The 20,928-nt window shown below is 41.3% G+C and overlaps 1 protein-coding gene across 1 annotated transcript in view; it reads left to right on the forward strand.

The window, feature by feature from the left end:
• The first annotated feature begins 877 nt into the window (after nt 1–877).
• Nucleotides 878–20,928, forward strand: part of clmna (calmin a) — a 78,252-nt gene continuing 58,201 nt past the window's right edge. Inside the window, exon 1 of the mRNA XM_049596237.1 lies at nt 878–1,330. Coding sequence (XP_049452194.1) covers nt 1,246–1,330 — 85 coding nt within the window. The 5' untranslated portion in view covers nt 878–1,245. The remainder of the gene's footprint in view (nt 1,331–20,928) is intronic.

The following is a 20,928-nucleotide window of genomic DNA, read 5'->3' on the forward strand; positions in this document are numbered from 1 at the left end:
GATCAAATGTCGATAGTGAAATGATGAAACGAGTCATTCTGCATGAGTTGTGAAGCAATAAATGAATAAATAAAAAATGATCCACTGATTTACAGATGTCTCTTTCACAATGTAATTCTATGGGAAAAAAAAGTCGTTTTAAACCTCATGGCATCACGTGATGGACCTGTGTAGTATGTCCTCTTTTGGCCACTATGCCAAATCAACTTCACCAATCCCTGTATTGTGGCTGGAGTGATCCCCTCACAAGACGGTCTCTAGCTTGTTTAAATTACAAATATCTAGTTAGTCTCGAGGATTCAGTATAGGTTGGACTGTATGAATAGATGTTAGTGATGACTCCATGTGTCCCGGAGCTTCAGGTGACACCTTCACATGTAGACGCTCAAACTGTGCAGAAAAAGTCTGAAAAAAAAAATTCATGAAGTTTTACTTGATTAAATAATGATTAAATAATTAACCGAATATCAAAACAGTTGTGATTAACTAACTCTTGATGGATTAATTGTTTCAGTAGGAAAACACTGACATTAATATTTACCTAAACATTTATTTTCCTCTAAATAAGGTAGCCTATCTAAAACAATTATGTTTGGTGTGGTTTGATGATGATGATGATGATGATGTTGAAACAGTCAACACAATTAATTTTGCTAAATGAGGGGACGATGATGAAAGTTTTAGAGCGATGTCTGTAAAATGTGTAAATATACAAAATAAAAACAGAAAAAAACTGTTAAAATACATGCATTAGTCCTACATCCTCCTACCCTGTTGATCACTGGGGGTGTGTGTGTGTTTGTGTGTTTGTGTGTGTATGTGTGGGAGAGAGAGAGAGAGAGAGAGAGAGAGAGGTGGGCGGGCCCTGGATCAGCTCCATCCCACCTCGGAAATACCAACCAGGTGCTGCAGCTCCTTCCTGCCCTGCTCTCCACTCGTATCCACGGGCTTTTCCCACGAAGCTTCATCGCTTCCACTGCTGCGATGTGACGGGAAGAAACACGCAGTAACCACCAGCGATGTCCATCCAGTGAGTGAAACCCTCCCGTCGGTACCCTCAGCCCGTGTACCCGGCTTGCATGGCTCTGTGTCGGCCGGCCGGACAATAGCTAGCCCGCCTGCCCGCTGCAGCAGCAGCAGCAGCAGCAGCTTCTTCTCCTCCTCCTCCTCCTCCTTCTCCTCCAGCCGAGGGAGCTTTCTGAGTGTTCTTGCCCAGGATCCCTGCAGCACTCTCCGCCGCTCCAAATGGCTGGACACGAGTGGGAAGACTGGTTCGAGCGGGAGGAATTTATCGGACAGATCAGCGACATCCGAGTGCAGAACCTGCAAGGTAGGAGCATCCTGACTGATATTACTGCTGTTAGTAAGACCGTGATCTGCGGAGCGCGGTGAGTGGCCTCGCCACGCATGCACAACCTCACTGAGTAACGGTATGCTGCGAGACTCTCCGCACCGTTTGCCTGCGGCTTTGGGGAACTTCGGATAGCCCGCAGAGCCCCAAACTTTCTATGTGGAGCTCTGAAACAGGTCACAGTGTGTACTGTGAGCCCATCTATAACTGTAGTGGGTACACAGGACTAAACACACCACAGTGTAACTGCCTGCAGTGTTGTGCGAAGGCATTTCATTCATGAAGTGCACATGCAAACAGTGCTCGTGGTCCCTGCAAGGCACTGTGTCCCAGTGCTGTTTAACAATAGCAGCCAAAGGTATTTTGGAGGCACAACTACAAACTGACAGAGTGTGAGAATGTGCAGAAGACATTAGTTTCAGAGCTGAAATGATTCTTTTTCACTGACTGGATGACTGACAGAAAATAGCTCAGTGGTGAACAATTTTGATGATGGATTTGTCATTTAAATATCACTGGATTTGAGAAAGTTGGTCTGACAGAGCAGTTTGGACTGCTGTTCATCATACAGCTCTTTTGTTACGTCTTGTAGCAATCCAGGAATTCAAAATTAGATTCAGCTTTACTGGCCAAGTATGAGTGCTCGTACAAGGAATATGACTCAGTTTTTTTGTTGCTGTCAGTGCACAGAATAGACATACAGCTAAAAACAAGGACAACATAGCTGAACAAGGTAAACACAGTCACTTCACTACTCCCAACATTGTATAGATATAAATACATATAACATGTCGAAACACATGCACATATATGTATTAGGGTTGCAGCAGTATACCAGTTTTAAGGTATACTGTGATTTAAAAATTGACGGTTACCATACTGTGTACATTTGCTTATCTACAATTATTTATATATCTCTCTCTCTCTCTCTATATATATATACACACACATATATATATACATACACATATACGCTCACACACACACACACACACACACACATATATATGTATGTATACGTGTGTGTATTTATATAAACACATCACAATGAATTTTGTAAAAAGCTAGTCAGTAGTTCAAAGGTTCTGGACTAAATATAGAATGATAAATGTAACAGGTTGCATATACTGTATACATGAAGTAGGTGGATATGACAGTATATACAGCATGCTTGGATTATGTTTGACAGATGTAGAGCCTACATGTTTGCAGTATGTATTTATTATATAAATATGTGTTACAGGGTTGTTGCACAGGGATTGTTCCTGACACTATGGACATTCAGAGAAATTATCATTATATGCATCACATGTCAGTGTTTGTCTGTGGAAGCTTTTTGAGGCATGATTTGCATATTGGTTTTAGACAGAGTATGGAACTGGCATTGTGTGTGTGAATGCTGGATTTATGGGTTTATGTCTGTGAATGCATATTGTAATCAGCAGCGCAATGAAAGTATCAATGTTGTTAGGATATATTACATCCATTTGGGAAACCATTTTGGTCAGAGTGACTTAAGGTGCCAGTATACTCCATCGATGAGCTAAGGGCCAGTGCCTTAATTTGCTTTGACCAAAATGGTTTGCCAAATGAATGTAATGTAATGACATTGTTACCTAGCTTGAGAAACCCTCCCACTCAACATCTTTCCAACATCTGAACTGAATGTGTCATGTGTCTGACAGTTTCAGTAACATCCATGCTCTCTTCTGCAGGGATGAATGCTAGTTGTACTCTGTCTCTAAAGCTGTCTTTCCTTTTCACTTATTACACAAGTTTTTCCAGCATGTTTTGTGTGAATACATGAAAGTGCTACAAGTAAGTGCACTATGAATGTCTTCCAAGGGAGATGATTATGGCGTCTCTTTCCCCTCTCTATGATGGCTGCTGTTTCACCCTGCTGCTGAAAATGGCTGTTGTGAAAAACTATAAACACTTGCTGTCTGACGTGGACAGGCAGTCTTATGTCCACACTAGAGCTAGATCGATAAATCTGTCAGCGTTAAAAAGTTTGTCCACCTGAGAGCACTGACAAGTTGATTTGTCAGCTGTTAAATGTCTCACTCAGTAGGTAGCACAAATAAGGATCTGTATCAAGATGTTTTGTTAAAAATATGCCATCAGCTATTGTCATCAGATGTTTCAGACTCCCAAATCAATATCCAGCCCAGTCACCAGAGGAAAATGTTGGCATCGTACATTTCTGCAAACCTTGAATATGTTATATTTGCATGTTCCATACGTATCATATCAATGTTTCAGTGTGACGTAGTATATGAGCTGACTTTGTCATCTGGAGGTGGAGGGGATAGTGGATGGCGTAACACCTAGGCAAGATGCCTGCCAAGCTGCAGATCACTGTTCAAGATCAACAAACAACAAAACCAGTTGTTTTTTGACAACGTTTCACAGCATTCCTGTCCATGTTTTTGGCACCAAACCTGGGTGTTTTTTTAACTGAAACAACACAGTGTTTCTCACCTCACTTTTGAGCCATGGAATCCTGTGATTTTCACAGACACATTATGGCATTTCCTAGCAGCATTTTAGCCACCAGATGTGGGTATTTTAAGTCAAAACATGATCTTTCCTTACCATATTAAAGTAGTTTTTTGTAACCAAACCCTCACTACAGTGTTGTGTAGAAATTTAAAATTTCAATGTAACTGCTACAAAATAATGTTCATATACAAAGTATCCATTGTTTGCAGTAACATATGTGTACATTTTTTCTGGTGATTGGATCTCAATATCCGTATTGGTCACAAAAATCCAGTTTTGGTGGGTTATTGTTTAAACTAGTTTGTTTCCAACATACCCTAGTCCTTAGTGCTTTTAACATCCTTAGGAACTACAGCAAAGCTTTAGATTTACTGGTCCATCTACATCCCAACCGTCACCTATGGTCATGAGCTATGGGTAATGACAGAAAGAATGAGATAGCGGATACAAGGGGCCGAAATATGTTTCCTCCAGAGGGTGGCTGGGCTCAGCCTTAGAGATGGGGGAAGGAGCTCAGATATCTAGAGGGAGCTAGGAGTAGAGCTGCTGCTCCTTTGCATGGAAAGTGGCCAGTTGAGGTGGTTCGGGCATCTGATTAGGATGCTTCCTGGATGCATCCTGTTAGAGGTGTTCCGGGCACTAGTAGGAGGCCCCAGGGCAGACCCAGAACACACTGGAGAGATTATATATCTTGTCTGACCTGGGAACACCTGGGGGTCTCCCAGGAGGAGCTGGAAAGCGTTGCTGGGGAGAGGGATGTCTGGAATAGTTTGCTCAGCCTGCTGCCCAAGCGACCCGGCTTTGGATAAGCGGTGATTGATATCGGCCAATATTGGCCTTAAAATGAAGTGATAGAATTGGCCGATGCGCTTTTTCTTATTTTGCACAATGAATGAATGTCACATACATTGAAAAGCATTCTCGTTACTGTCTCCATCTGCTGGTTGGCCATCAGGATAAGCATAATATGCATAATATGATATTAATTCCATACAGAAGAGACTTGATCATTAAAATTAGGTGGAAAAGAGTGGATATATTGATATTGGTAAGGGTTATTGGCCAAATGAGTTGTTATATATGGGCATATTGGATATCAGCAAAAATAAAAAACAATATCGTGCATCCCTAGTGGATGAACTGTATGAACATGTGAGCATAAATTGTGAGCTAACCAGCTAGTTGGTGATGATCAGTGATGTGCCCCACCAACAACCCGCCCTGCCCTGTAGATGCATAATATTCAGGTCTATTTTCTGCTGCTGTGGGTGTAGGAATCGTTCTCTGTGCCTCTTCTCCAGTTGATTTATTCCTGGATGACTGTAGGAGCAAGTTAAAAGAAGCGCAAGCTGATGCCTGATTTTGATGGACTAACACCAGAACCTGATGTTTGTTGTTGAGCTGCTTGAAATGTCTGGAATGGTTCCACATTTCCTTTAGCCAGTTATTCACACAAATAAGAGCCAAAAAAACCTGTCAAAATGAACCCAGAAAAGCAAGTTACATCACTTGTGCAGGGAGGTAATTTTTTTTTATTTGAAGACACACATTCACTGTTAAATATTGTAAACTCAAGGTTTACTTAGTAGCTGTTATGTAAGCATTGAACTGAACTCACAGCCTTTTTTGTCTTCAGGAAATAGAACTTGTTTAGGTGGTATTATCATATGACCAATGTTCTATACTTAGGTCCCTTAATTTTTTGTTTTATAACAGTTGGCTTACTTTTACTGTAAATGCACCATATATAGATAAAGTCCAAGGACTGCCTTGTAAATATAACCCTTTTGGTGCAAAAGTATTGATGTACATATTTCAGACCACACTGGAACACTACCATAGAGGTCAGCATTTAAACAATGAGCAACAAGTGTGAGATCTATGACTTGCTGTGCTGTTTGAACTGGAGTATACTGTAAGTTTGCCAAACAGGGCGTTACAGAGATTAGAGGAGCAGACTAACAACAGTTGCTCTTTAAAGTGGAAGTAATTGATTTAATGAGTGTGGTGAGAATGGGAGCTTTGTTCAGCTCTAACCTAGCTCACCCCAAAGCCTCTAACAGGCATCAACTAGAAATCTCCCAATCAGTCAGAGCATCACTTCATATTATGTGTTGGCACTGAAGACCAGTAAGAATAGTGTAACAGCATGCTAAGGTGGAGCCTGATACTTGGTAATCATGATTACATGAGCATAGATAAGACATATCAACCTTACAGAGTTGATATGACACTTTGACAAACAGTGCCCTATCTCCATATGTAGCAGTCACAGAGCAACATCTGGAGTCATGTTTGTGTCCATCTGATGAATCTAAGTCCAATATTCACTCTTCTTTCAACTTTGTTTTGGGTCTCCACCAACTGCTAAGAAAAATATGTGTCTTTAACTACCAAATGCTCCACTATGTTCACCAGCTAGTCTCTAACTGTGTCCGTCTGCTGTTTGATGCTAGGCAGGTGGTGTAAGCTGAGTTTATCAGAGCTTTTTCAGTAAAAACAGCTGCCTCCTGCTGCTGTAAACCAGGTTAATGAGCCCTGTCAGAATGAACCAAACACTGTATTTGGCAGGCAGAAAAACCAAAATGGTTAACTACAACAAGCTAAACAGCTCAGACAAGCTGTGGGAAAACTGGAGTTGGGTGATATGTCTCTGTGGGCAACCCTTTCATGAGTCAAACTTTAAGTATTAAAGTCTCAGTGATGCAGAAGTTATAGTGTCTTTAGCTTCTATGCTGTGGTGTGTTTCCCAGTGAAATGGAATATTTAAGAGGTATACAGTTACAAGAGGGATTTAAATCAAATCATTCAAATTTGAGTGGGCCACTAAAAAGTGGACGGGTTTAAAATTTAGCGGAGTCTAATACTGATCAAAATTGAGAAAGAAAATGCCAGAGACTTGCTGAACTGCTACTTTTTTGTTCTCTTCTTCATTTGGAGCTGGTTGACTGTTAATGGTAGCGCTGCAGCTAGCAGGATTTTACGTGGCACTGGAATCTGTAATGTTATTCTTGCATAAGAAATCTGTTAACTTCCAGCATCAGCCTCAAGATTTGTTTCTTTTCCTCTCTGACCTTTTACACTCCACCTTTTTGCTTTTTTTATTTAACCTTTATTATACATACATCCATAGTTTATATTCAAACTGGCACCACTGCACCTGATGCTTTTGGGAGGCTATTGGCTATCGACAACCCATAATCCATAATCGGATGCTGTTCCAACATCAAGTGGGTAGCAGCCAGCAGGTGTTTTTTACCCCCCGACAGTATTATTTGAGACAGTTCTGGTGAAGGCCCTGCACTTGCCAGAATTGCCCGATGACCAGTTTGAGCCTGTGTGCAGCCATTGTGGCCAGAAACACAGAATACTGGAGAATGCTAAACATAGTGTCAGAGCAGCACAAGAATGATAAAGTCAGAGAAGTAACTAAGCAACGTGTGTCATACAGCAATCTATATTTTAAGTCTGCCAATATAAAAATCAGCCTCCATGAGCTACAGGTCATACCAAACCAAGTAAGACAGTAAGCAACCCCCCTGGGCGTCCTGAACTAAGCAAAGGAGCATTTTAATGCTAATGAAACATGATAGAAGATGGATAAAGTGCTCTGCCCCCGTGTGCCATCAACAACACACAGACGTGCATTACAGTGAACTACGGATCTTATTGCACCTGGTGAGCAACTGTTGCCCTGGAAACACACAACTGTGCAACACCACCTTGGCTTAGAGACTACACAACAGAGATAAAAATGTACCAGAATGTGCTACTAATAACAAATAATATTATTATATTTCCTATTGTGTGTTTGTGTAAGAACGCAGGAAGAATGTCAGGTTGGTTTATCTGTTCAGGTCCAGATTAGGTGGAACTGAGAGGGATTCCTAGGTTATAAAGTAATTTGTGCACGTACCCTTGCAATGATTCAACACTAAGTGGGTGTCCTGTTGTTCATCTATAGAACCTCTGTGTCTGCGCACCAGCACACAGTTGTACAGTTTGGGCAATGTGTGTCACTCTGCAGCCAGCAGGCTCGCAAATATCTTTTTTTAGGGTACAGCATTAGATTGGACAGAGGCAGTATGAGATGGTATATGTCCATTAAAATGTGTTAAACTTACTACAGCAGGTCCACAGCCTTTGTTGTCTCTGTTGGACTCTGTGTACTAATGAGTAAGTTGAGGATCTCACTACATATTTGCTGCATTGGCTTCAGCTCTGCATATTCCTTATTGGCACTAATTTTAGCTTTTCCTGTGAACTTGGACTTTTGCCAGCCTCTTGAAAAACTTGCATACGTTTAGTGCTTTTGTCCCTATTCTCTGCAACACTTGTGGACGAGCCCGAGCCATCTGATGAGTGGCTGTGATTCTCTGCATGAAAAGTGGAAGAGCGGCTAGCGCTTTAAAACAATGGCCTGGAGGCTGTTACATAACATGATGAGACGAGGGGAGAGGGAGAGCAGTTCCCTCTGCTTTACAGTGCTGGAGTCCCTGAGCTCAACATTCCCACATCACACTTCCCACACACACACACACACACACACACACACGCACGCACACACACACACACACACACACACACGCACGCACGCACGCACACTGCCTCCCACCTGACAAGCATCCAGGCTTCTCTCTCTGAGAACAGTTAACATTACTGTTGTGAGCTGGTACTGTGTTCTGACAGTTTATATAGCAGTTATATCATTGTATAAAACTGGAGTCCAACTGATTGGCCGGAGAGTGTGCATTATTTTCAGATGACTGTAAGGCTCTGATGAGGTCATCAGGGTCATCTTGGCTTGGGCTAAGAAACGTTAAAATTTAACAGAAAGCCTCTATTTGACATAGTGTCTGTGGAGTTTGAGGCGTTCGTCCATTGCAAGTCCAACAACTTTATGGAAATGCAACACCAACTCGCTTGTGTGCCGCTTTATACTCAGCCTTTATTAGGTATATGAGATACACCAGGAATAAGAGCTCTAAAATAAATTAAGAATCCTCATAAAAGTACATTGAACAAAATTTTCAAACACAACACTTTAACACAGGTTTAAGTTAAAGATTTAAGACTTTTTTTTCCACTCAGTCAATATCTCTCATATGTTGGTTTCAAAACTGCTAAACTCAATGTTAATGAACACTTCTCTTTCCATAAGATAAGGCATGCACCTGACAGGTGTGGCATATCAAGATGCTGATTAAACGGCAGCACCAACAGCGTTGGCCAAACGTAACCACGAGGGTTTGTTGTCGAAGGAAAAAACATTTTTCCGGGGCGGGGGGGCGTACTCCGGAGTTTTTCGGACCTAATTGTAATTTTGCACAGTGGCGACCGGATCTTTGCTCTCAAACCACAAAAAAATATGATGGCACAACAGTCTCCTTCAGTACATTATTCTATGCTTTCTTTTGATTTTCACATTGGCTAGTCATCCTGTTTAATCCCACAGGACCCGCAAATGGACCTGCGGGTCGGGCAGCAGTGATCGTCTGTTAAATCGGTCTGTAAATGGTATTTTGACATTATTATTATTATAATATATTAATCTATAATCTATTACTGTCATAGCATCCGAAGGTACTGCTGCATTGAGCAGGTGACAGTCCGCGGTCGTTTTCAAAACACACTTGTGTCACGCACTCCAAAAGAAACTTGTTGAAACTTTAAACAATAATTTATTGTACAAAACGGGGGAAACAAACGTTGACAAAAACGGTTCCATAATTCATATTAAATTCAAAAGATAACGAAAAAACAGCTACAAGTTAGAGGGAATAGTGATAAAGTAGTAAAACTTGGCATTGATCCACAGCCTCAGACGGATACACTCAAGCGTGCTGTGCACACAAGCTCCATTGGTAGGCTATACTATATTTTCACATTTTTAACAATGCAGTTTAAAAGTTTTGATTTTTATTGATAACCTACATTTACCAACAACAAAAAGACTACATTTAGCACCAAAAAAAAAGTGAAAAAAAAAGTAAATAAAAAAACGAATATCGAATACCAAATTTTCATAACGAATACCTACCCATAGAAACGAATATTCGAATATCCGAATATTTGGGTACAGCCCTAATCTTGAATCTAATCTTTATGCCACACCTGTCAGGTGAATGGATTATCTTGGAAAAGGAGAAGTGCTCGCTAACACGGATTTTAACAAATTTGTGACCAAAATCTGACAGAATTATATCTGTTAAGTGCAATAAAACATTTGAGAGCTTTAGCTTAGACCTGTGGGAAATGGGAGAAAAAAACAAAAGTGTTGCATTTAAATTCTTGTTCAGTGCATATTTCACACAAGAGGAACTGACCGAAGCAGAACAGGACAAACATGAAAGCTTACAGAACTTGAATCTGTTCAGAGAGACAGTGCCAGAATAAGGGACAGAACTCTTTAATCTTTGGAAAATAGGGACAGGTGTTTGTTTTTGATAACAGCGTGGCTCGTGGTGTACTGTCCTGTACTTGACCCTTTGCTACAAATAGCTCCAGTGAACTTGGTGCACATCGTCTAAAGGGTGTATTCAGGGTGTTTTTCTTGTCACCATCTTTGCCTGCTTTCTTTTTCACTGACTATGTTCACATGCACACTGTTCTACTCTTATTCCAAACATGCTAATATTCTGAATTTGGTACAGGACATGCACAGAGCATATTCCGTTTTTTATTTATTTATTTATTTTTTTAAACTAGGCCTTTTTCCAAATGAAATATTTTTAGATTAAGACATGTGGGATATGCCGGTATTATTCCAGTTTCAGGAGAATTCTTTGAACGTGTATACAACACTTTTGGAATATGCGTCTCAGCTGAGGTTTTTACTACAGTTTGTGACACATGGCCTCCTGCCTGTTTATGGTTGATTCTGTGCATTGCCGTAGAGATGTTGAATACAAACCAACTAGCCAACAGTTTTTCAGGCTGGAGTAGAGATGCATGCCCAAAAGAAAACCCCACATTTCTGGTCAGAAGGAGAAACAGACCTACTTTTAAACATTATGAAAGAGTTGGATATCAACAGGTTTTTGCATATGCACAAATATCACAACGCCGACCTTTTTCAAAGAGGTGGTTGAAGAAATGAAAGAGGACGGCTGTGTTTGCATGATTCAACAACTCCGCCACCAGTGGAAAACTTTGGAAAAAAAAAAGAAAAAAAAAATCAGTTCCTACATCATTCGTGTGATTATGTGACTGTAATTTATGGGTGGATATGTATTTGTGTAATTGGAGATACTGAATCCAGAAATATGTGTACTATGCCTTTGTTCAGATTTGACTGAACTATGACTCTGAGAAGCTTTACAATTTTGATGCACCTCTCAGTTCTAAACCTCTTTTCTAGGAAGACAGAAGATTAAATTCCCTCTCTCTATGGCATTATGTCTGTGAGTTTTAATCAGGATATTTTTATTGCAAAGAAATTATGTTATTTAAGTAAACAAAAAAAATTTAAAAAAACCTGTTTGTGTTTGCTATTAGTCGTGTATGTGCTTAAAACACAAACATACCAACATATCACAGTCACTTGCAAAACTGACACCTTCTTTGTGTGTGTGTGTGTGTGTGTGATTGCTCTGTGAGACTGTGTGAAGGTGTGTGCAGCCACCATCTGTCAGTGTGTACATGCCCAGTCCTGCGCAGTAAAGACTGTATCTGTGTCCTCTGTAAAGGATTCCCCATAAACCAGCGTGCTGAACAGCAAACTGCTGCGTGTCAGAGAGAGTTCAGACAAGCCAAACACAGAGGCTTCTCCCACTGAGCTCTGTTGACTCTGCACTGTCTGAGCGAGACCGTCTGCAGACAGCAGTGACAGCGCCGCCTCTGCTGCTCACATTGGGCTGAATGTGGCGTTCCTGAACGTGCGCCCAGTCCCCCTACATCCAGCAGGGTGGATGGCAGAGAGCCTCAGCCCTCAGCAACTGTGTTATGAGTTTTCTGGAGGTTAGTGGAGGTGGTGACAACAAAGGTCTCTTCTCTTTTTGACTTAACTCTTCTAGTTGTTCCTGTGATAAAGCTTTTATAAACTGTGTCAGGTGTCCACTTGATTTAAAGTAAATAACCAGTCCTTCCAGTGTTTCTCAGGCTTTTTGGGGGGATTGTTGCGGCCCAGCTTTTTCTAAATACTTGTGATGCATGTTGTAATGTTTTAGGGAAAATTGCAAAAAAAAAAAGGTTATTTGTGTGTAATTTATTAAAAATCAAAGGCAACTTGTTCCAGTGAGAATAACACTGTACTGCTCTGAGTATGTGATTTATTCTACACCAACGTTACCTGCATCTTTAATCTAAGTCACCGTGATTCTTTATGCATGTACAATGGATGTGGATGCATCAGCTTCGGTCAGGATGATTTGTCTTGCCTGTTGTCCACACAATTCAGCCATTATCTGGTGGTGTTTTGTGGTAGAGGAGTGTTTGTGCTCCACTACAACGTTGCACATGGTGCAAAACCGTTTACCCCCACAGTTCCGTATATTCGGACTCTGCGAGCTTGGACCTCCCGGACAAAAACATCAGTTTCCTCCTGGGAGAAGTTTGGCCGTCTGACGCTGCTGCTCTCTTCTGCCATGGCGAATTGAGTAAACTCTCATTACGCCTTCGTGCGGCGCATTTAAGGGCGAGGAGAGGGGCTCATTTGATTGGTGTGATGTGTGTAAAACCCACTCCACGCCTTCTCTCCTCCCTCTTTCCGACTTGCGCAGGTAGGAGGGACGGAGGTGGGAAAGAGGACTAGCTGCGCCAGCGCGCACGGTGTGCCAAACTTGCAAAATCCTCCTGGCCACACCCAGTTGGCGAAGCGCAGGTGCGCTGCGCCTCCGCCTCGCCCGGTCTGCGAAACTAGAGCCCAAAGTGTGGAGAAGAGGGACCGGGAAAAGCGGCGGACCTCCGGGGAAGCCTGCTCCATTCTCCCCGCAGTTAGGGACCGTTCGCCACAGTACCGCTGCTGGGCAGGGTGGAAATAAGTCCTGCAGAGTTGGAGAATGTTTTAGGATAGTAATAACATTATATAAGATAATCATATTACAAAGATAATATAAGATAATAACATTAAAGACAAAATAAAATTGCAATACTTTTTCAGAACTTGATGATTTGGTTTGCTGATCCTGGATGGCAAAACATGGGAATTGCCCTGTATGGTCTTGAGCTGTCATTTTTGTTGGAAAATGTGAGAAGTTTGTGTCAGATGTCTGCACCTGTACAATCAGAAACAAGGATTTGAGTTTGGTGACGTTATGTGAGACTGCTATGATTAAAACTCAAATGAAACTATGCTTACTGTACCGATGTGTGATTGCAAGATCCTGCAGGATTCTTAAGGGCTGGTTTAATTTGCGTTAGTTGTTGCAAACCCAACATCCTGGAGCGGCTTGAATAAGCTTTCTCTGCACAAACTCTCAGGCTGATAATTACTGAGTAACAGCAAAATTTGTGATGAGGCAGCACATGTTCCACAAACACCCTGACAGAAGACTGCGCTTAAAAGCCTGCATTGTGCTACAAATGAAATAGCATTATGCATGCTCTCAGATTGCTTTCAAATACAGTGCTGTAGAATGATGCTAGTGCACATAGTGCAACTCTAGTCCATGTTCACAGAATATCCTAATGATTAATGATGCTCCTAACTGGCCCAGGAAGTGGCTGTCAGTCCCAACTTGTGTTGGCCAAAAGCAAACAGCCTTGTTTCCTAAGTTTTTGCTTTAAGAGTGATTCAGTGTTTGGAAACATGCAACAATGATGAACATTTAAAAGCATATTTTTATGGCCGGTGAATCAGTATCCAGTCAGCTCACCAACAAATGAAACATTCAAGTAACTGATTTGATTTGCATCAAACCAACAATGCTCTTCTGACCCCACTTTCTTCAGCAGTTCTGTAAATGTTAGAGATGCACTATATTGGATATCTTGCTAATAGCTGACATGCTGATATATGGTATAACAACTTATTTGGCCGATAACCGATACAGGTATCGATATATCCACTTTTCCCCCCACCTAATTTTAGTGATCATCAGGTCTCTTCTGTAGCAGAATGAACATCATATTATGCATGCATACTCCACCAACAAATAGAGACATGAAATAGCATGCTTTTCAATGTATGTAATATTCATTCATTGTGCAAATTAAGAAAAAGCATGTTGGCCAAATCTGATCATTTCATTTCTGTTCATTTTATAGCCAATATCTGCCTATACTGCTGATACATGCTGATATTATTGTATAGTAGGCTAGTAAATGTAGGCTACATTAAAATAATCATCAATTGTAATAAATGCTCAAGGAAAGTTGATTTCATGGTCATTTATGGGTATATGTAGAGTTACTTCATCAAAGGATTAAGGTTTAGTCAAATCATAGTATCAGTATACAGACGATTAAACAGAAATTAGCTCAAATTTTTTCTCTTTAAGTCCGTCTGACAGCAACTCAGAAGAAAAATGATAATGAAACTCGAAATACTCATCCGCTTTTATTGTTTTTGCATCCAGGTCTTTTTCCACTTGAACAGTGTTTCCTGATAGAGCAACAGACTTAAAAGGTCCAGTGTGTGGGATTTAGGGATATATTTGCAGAAATGGAATATAATATTAATAATTATGTTTTCATTAGTTTATAATCACTTTAAACTAAGAGTCATTGTGCTTTGTTACCTTAAGCCTGGTATACACTGTGTGAGTTTGGGCTGTCCCAGACGAAGGATGACTGACTTGACGATATTTTTGGTCGTGGCTCTAAAATGGTCATGTTGTCATGGTCTTGCGATCAAAGACAGCCTAGGATAAAATTCTGACAGTGTCAGAAATTGGGGATGACCATCTCACAGTGTGACAGCTGTTACGGCCTATGTCTACTAATCAACCAATAGAAATGCAGCATGAAATGACGCACTGGTGCTAAACACAAATAAACAGGTGGATAGCAGCTTAGCTTGGAGGTGAAATGCGCTACCTACATATGGAGCGGGTCCTCTTCCACAAAGTCCACTCTGTTGTTTCTGCAGTAATCCAGAATGGACAAAACAAACACTGGTTCTTGACAGAGCCATTTGCGTGTTTTCATCAGCCACCGTAGTTCTCTTACTCACTTGAGACATGGGAGAAGTTTCAGCTGGTTGCAATCTGCAACATCACTGCTAGATGCCACTACATCCTACAGACTCAACCTTTAAGCCCACCACCAGTAGAATTTCCTTCTAATGGTGCAAAATGAAGATACCATAGTAAAAAGAGACAGTGCCACCGCCAATTAAAAGAAATGTTCTCAGTGTCAGTTTTATTGTTAAACGGTGTTATTTAGGGATCTGCTCCTACAGCGCTGTACAAACATGTTATCCCAACAGTGGAAGCCAAAGGATTTTATGCAAAGTACTGCAGCAGTCTGCACAGGCTTTTTTTTTAGTTCCAGGCTTTGCATGTAATATTCATTTGCTTAGACAAAGTAGCTGTAGCTCATCTCCGGCTGATGTTTGGTACAGAATGACTGAAGTCTGTGAGATGCTCCTTCAGCCTCTGTTTCTGATATTCACCAGAGTTATAAAAATACACCTGTCAGCCATATTATTAAAACTACTGACGTGTAAGGTGAATAATATTGATCATCCTGCTACGATGCAATATTCAGCTGGGAAACCTTGGGTTCCTACATTGAAGTGGGTGCCACCTGACATGCTCCACCCACCCAAACATTGCTGTGGACCAAGCACACCCCCTCATGACAATGGCATGGCTACCGAGGAGTGATGTTTAGGGGGTGCACTTGATCTGCAATGATATTTGGGTGGGTGCTGCCTGTCAGGTGGCATCCACATGTTTTAGGATCCAAGATTTCCAAGCAGAGCAGTGCATTGTAATGAGATGATCGTAATGGTTTAAATATTGTAGCTGGTCACTGTTTATAATAATGGAGGAGGGGTCTGCAAAAGCTGCTTTTATTGTTAGCCATGCTAGCAACATATGGTTCTGTCGATGGCAATGTCTGTCTGTCTGTCTGTCTGTCTGTCTGGCTGTCGGTCAGTCCACCACATTGGTCCAGAGTGGGATGTTTCAACAATTATTGGATGGATTGCCATTTAATGACTAATAATTACTTTGGTGATAACCTGACCTCTAGCTAAACTGTAAGTTAAAATTTGTGGTTTTGAGTGAAATATATTATCTGCTATTGGATGGCCATAACATTTGATACAGATATTCACTATCCCCTCAGGATAAATGATCACTTGTTGATCCATTAACTTTGCATCTAGTGCTATCATTAGACCAACACTTCAGCCTGTCCAACACTTTGGTTTTTTGATACCTGCGAAGCTTAAGATATCAGCCTCAGCTGTACTTTGTGTTTAGTGTAAGTTGATTTTATGGAAACCAATAGCTGCAGTATTAGCAAAGACATATTCAGTAATCTGCAACTCTGTTGTATATTTTATAAAACTTGAGACACTATATTCAGATTGCATAACATGCATTCTCTCACTGTGAGTGATGAAGTGAAACTAGACAGTCAGGTATAAAGTCTCACAGCGCACTCTGTGTAGGTGTGTTGAAGTGTGGGCTGACAGGCAGCGTGATGAACAAGCAAACGATGAATAAGCACCTGGTTTCTGTGGAGGAGGTGATGAAAGATCAGTGTCTCCCAACAATAAGGCACTGGAGGGAACTATACTACAGAGATTATGATGAAGGTATACTTATCATAAGGTATTTTCTTTACTTCTGAAAAACATGTACTATAACAGATCTTGACTTCCTGGTTTGCTTTTTTTCCACAGTGATAGGATGATTGAATGCTTTATTTCAATATGCTCTCTGACACATTCCTGAACAGAATCTTTTATGAATTAGTTGAGATGATTGTGTAGACAAAATGCAGACAGAGGCCAGCTCAGTACGCTACAGGTATACTGCCTCTGAAATAATGCAAAGCAAGGATCTGTTCATTTTTTTTAGAACTTTGACAAACATCTGCAAGCTCTTACCTGTGTGTGTCTGATTACACAGTATCTGTATTTGTCACAGTGGGTCATTCAGTTCAGAGGGCAGCGAAGTAGGACACTGTATATCAAATATACACATCCACTGAAATTATCTTTCAACATCACTGAGAGCTGAACAGGGCTGGAGAAGATCCAAATCAGTGACTACAACTGACAGGATCATTTATTTATTTATATATTTTAATCCAACTGTTAGGTAGAGTAAATAGGGAGCAAACAGACAGATGATATGAGACAGACTGGAATAAGATCATTTTAACAACCTTAACGCAATGAAAATGGAACACTGGATGCAGTTGAAGGCTGTTATTACATTGAAGAATATCTACCTTGAAGCATTTCACACATAATGTGTACATTATGGATAGGGATGTCCCAATAGGGTGTCTTTGGCCCAAGTCCCAATCTGACTCCTTTAAGTTTGGGTGTCTGCCAATGCCAAGGATAATACCATACTCCTATTGATCATATCTGTCTGTATGTAGACTAACTTAGTTTGACACTTATCGTAAAATACTTTTAAACTTAGCTGCTGGCTGAGACAAACAGTCCCAACTCTCTACACCAGCACTGCTGTATGTTACCAGTAAAAAAATTGGTGAAGCCAAATAAAGGACACGCTGAATCATCTACGTCATCACGCTAATTTGAATACATTTTCCAGAACTTTGGGGTGCGGAGGAAACGCAAACCACACAGATTACCAGGAATACTTTTACCCAGTTAAAAAAAAATATTCCTGGTAATAAAAGTTCCTGGAAATGTTGGTGGAAAAGGGCCTTATTTCAAAGTATCCTTGTCCAGCGTGTGGTTGTGTGATATCCTACAACTATTAAATAATTTCTGATTCAACTTCAGTTCATCTTTGTCACATAGGACATTAAACTGAAAAGCTTGAGGTTTTAGACTTAGGCCCAATCCCAATAACCCCCCCCCCTCCACTACCCCTAGCCCTTGGCCCTACCCCTTGGCCCTCAAAATGAAGCAACGAGGGGTAGGGGTTGAAATCTTTCCCTAGGAATTGGGACACCACTCACTACGTCACCGCATCGGTTACGTTCACGCATATGTAACTATTTTAAACAGGAAGCCGCGAGCCACCTACATTTCCAACCGGCATCTACAAGGAGTCTCATTCATCCTACTGATCGCGTTTGCCGCATTCATCATGCTTCGTTTGATGAACAACAGACGACAGGGGACTTCTGCTAGCTAGCTAACCAGCTAACATTACGAGGCAGCATAGTTATATTAGCTGGCGTGTTATCATAATGTGAAATATCCGACAATTTTGCAGAACAGGACAGATGACAGACGCCAGATAGTGCGAGCTAGCTAGCTAGCTAACAAGCAACCTTACGACGGTAACATTAGCTATGTTTGAACTTTTTTCCCCCATCTCTTGCTCGGTGGTAGCCATGGCGACGTCTACCCCTCACTGGCAAGTCAGCATCTGAAATCCCTTGCTCCGAAGGGCTAGTTCCATACCCGCTACCCCTCGTTATGCCCCCTACCCCTACACGCAAAAAGGAATTGGGACATCACTACCCCTCGTGGGAATGCGCAAATGTAGGGGTAGGGCCAAGGGGTAGGGCTGGGGGGCTGGAGGGGGTATTGGGACGGGCCCTTAATAATTCTGGTCTCTGAGAAATTATGAATTCTATTTTTTTCCAACATGTTTTTTACATTTTATAGACCAAACACTTCATTGTTTAATTCAGAGAATAACTGAAAATAGTTGTTGGTTTCAGACTTAATCAGAAATAAAATAAAATAAAATGATTTTTTTCAGTCTCAACAGTTGTGACAGCCCTAAACATTTTTCTAGTATACATCATCTTAACAACCACAAGGATTTAATGGGGGCAGATACTCAAGTCATTGAAATAGAATGCTTTTTCTGTTGTTTCCCAACTGTTTAAGTGCATTCTGATGCAAATTCCTGTTGAGTCACTACCACCCTCTTCACCAAGCAATTACCTGTAAAGCTATTTCCTTTGGGAGTGCTCAAAAAGTGTGAAAAGTGATCCTTTTATAAAGCCACGTATTTCCACCTCTAAAAATACCCCGTCTCTTTTTAAAAGGTCAGTGGTTATATTGTGAGATAAACTTCCAGCGGTGGGTGATGTAAGCCTGCGTTAGCTTGCTCTTTGTCTCCAGTCTATGATTGGTCTGGAAGGCTGGTTTTTATGAGCTGCAGGTGGTTCCACTGCTGGGTCAGAGAAATGGCACGGTAACACTACACTCAAGCCGAGCTGCCTCTAAAGGGTTAACAGCAGTGATGACACAGAGCCATGTGCCTCACCACGCAGTGTTTCTAAGAGACGATGCTCTCAGGTTGACCCGCGGCCCTCGGGGGCGTCACTGAGCAGGTATAAGCGCTGCAGAAAAACACCCACCCACCAGGGATTGCTTTTCAATTTTCCACCGATTCAACCTGAGCTGCTGTAACTCTCTCTCCCTCTACTGATGTTTGTTTTCCCCTTGCGGTCAGAAAAGCTTTTATGCCGTCATTGCTTATGTTTTTCTCTCATTCAAAGGAAGAGCAGCTGTTAAAAGTGCACAGATAATGCTTAGTTCACCTTTAAGCACCTGGTGAAAACTCATTTATTTTTTAAATAAATCCATCCTCCTCTTGGATTTCAGTGCTTTGGTTTCTGGCCATGTAACTGCTTTTTATCCTCAGGTGCTGTGTGAGCTTATCAGTTAAACGGTACCCATGAACCTCCTTTAAGAAGTTGCTACTTTGTGTAATCTGCTGGAATGTGGATGGTGTTTGATGCAGGATGACATCAGAAAATGTGTATTGTTTTGAGCTCTCAGTTCAGTCAGTTAAACAATTCAGACAGGAGCTCTCTCAAAGGTGGTCTCTGATTTGATGCAAGGGATCAAAAGCTATTATCACTTTGTGTTGTCTGTTAAGTATGCCATGTCTGCAGTCAAGAAGAAGGAGCTCAGAAGCTCTCTGTATTCTACCCTCACTTTCAACACACACCATCATATTCATCAGTCATCCTTGTAAGGATACAAGCACACTTTATTTTCTTTGCCCAGTCAAAGGCTGTAGAAATGTCAGTGACATCATCCACAGGTACCAGATTTCCATATTTCCATCCAGGGTGGACCTGGGTGCAGCACTAGAAAGACAAGCAAATGGCTTTTACATTAACTGACTGTTGGCTGAGTCTCCCGCCAAACAAATATGCTCCTTAGGTGTAGGTCAAATGACGATGTGTAACACGATACTGGTTGGCCGCGATAGTGATCAACGCATGTCCTCAATATCAGAAGGATCTTTAAATGTGCAACGCCTGTAATGAAATTGTGCTATATTCATTCCCTCCTCTTTTTCTCTTGCTTTCTCTATGCTTTACCTCATTGTTGTGGCATATAAAAAGAGGTGACGAATGGACGGGAGTGAAGGGAGTGGGTCCTTTTCTATGGAGATCGCCATGTTGCACCACCATGTTTCTACAGTTGCCCAGAATGGTGAAAATCAAACACTGACTGTAGCTCGGGCTATTTACATTTTTGCGTTGTCTGCCATAGTTAAAAGACCATCTTGAACGAGCATCATTGGAAAAAAACTGATTTGTAACATGAAACTTCTTTATTCTATTTTTCCAGTTTTAATCATTGGTCTGTTTGTTTTGAAGAGAAAGAGACCTCTGTGCATGATTCAGCTCCCAGTAAAAACCTCCTGAACGATGATGACTAAAGGAATTCTAACCAGGAGAACTTTCAGCTGGTTGAAATTTGTAATCCTCACCACTAGATGCCACTAAATTCCTCTAATTCTTACCCACTTCACCTTTAAATCAGTATCGTCTAGGGCTGACCAAAAAATTCGAAGCTTCGAAGCTTCATTCGATGGCACGGGATTCGATTGTGAAAAAAAAAATCGAAGCTTCTGCGCTTTTTTTTTTTCCTTTTTTGGGGGAGGCCTTAACGCAACACTAACCCAACAAGCGCACTCAGAGCCACTCTGAGTCTGGTGTCAGAGACACTTCTGATGCTCTGAGTTGCACATCTGTTTGATTGTGCTGCAGTGTGC

Source organism: Epinephelus fuscoguttatus, linkage group LG14, assembly GCF_011397635.1.
Source record: "Epinephelus fuscoguttatus linkage group LG14, E.fuscoguttatus.final_Chr_v1".
Taxonomy (NCBI): domain Eukaryota; kingdom Metazoa; phylum Chordata; class Actinopteri; order Perciformes; family Serranidae; genus Epinephelus; species Epinephelus fuscoguttatus.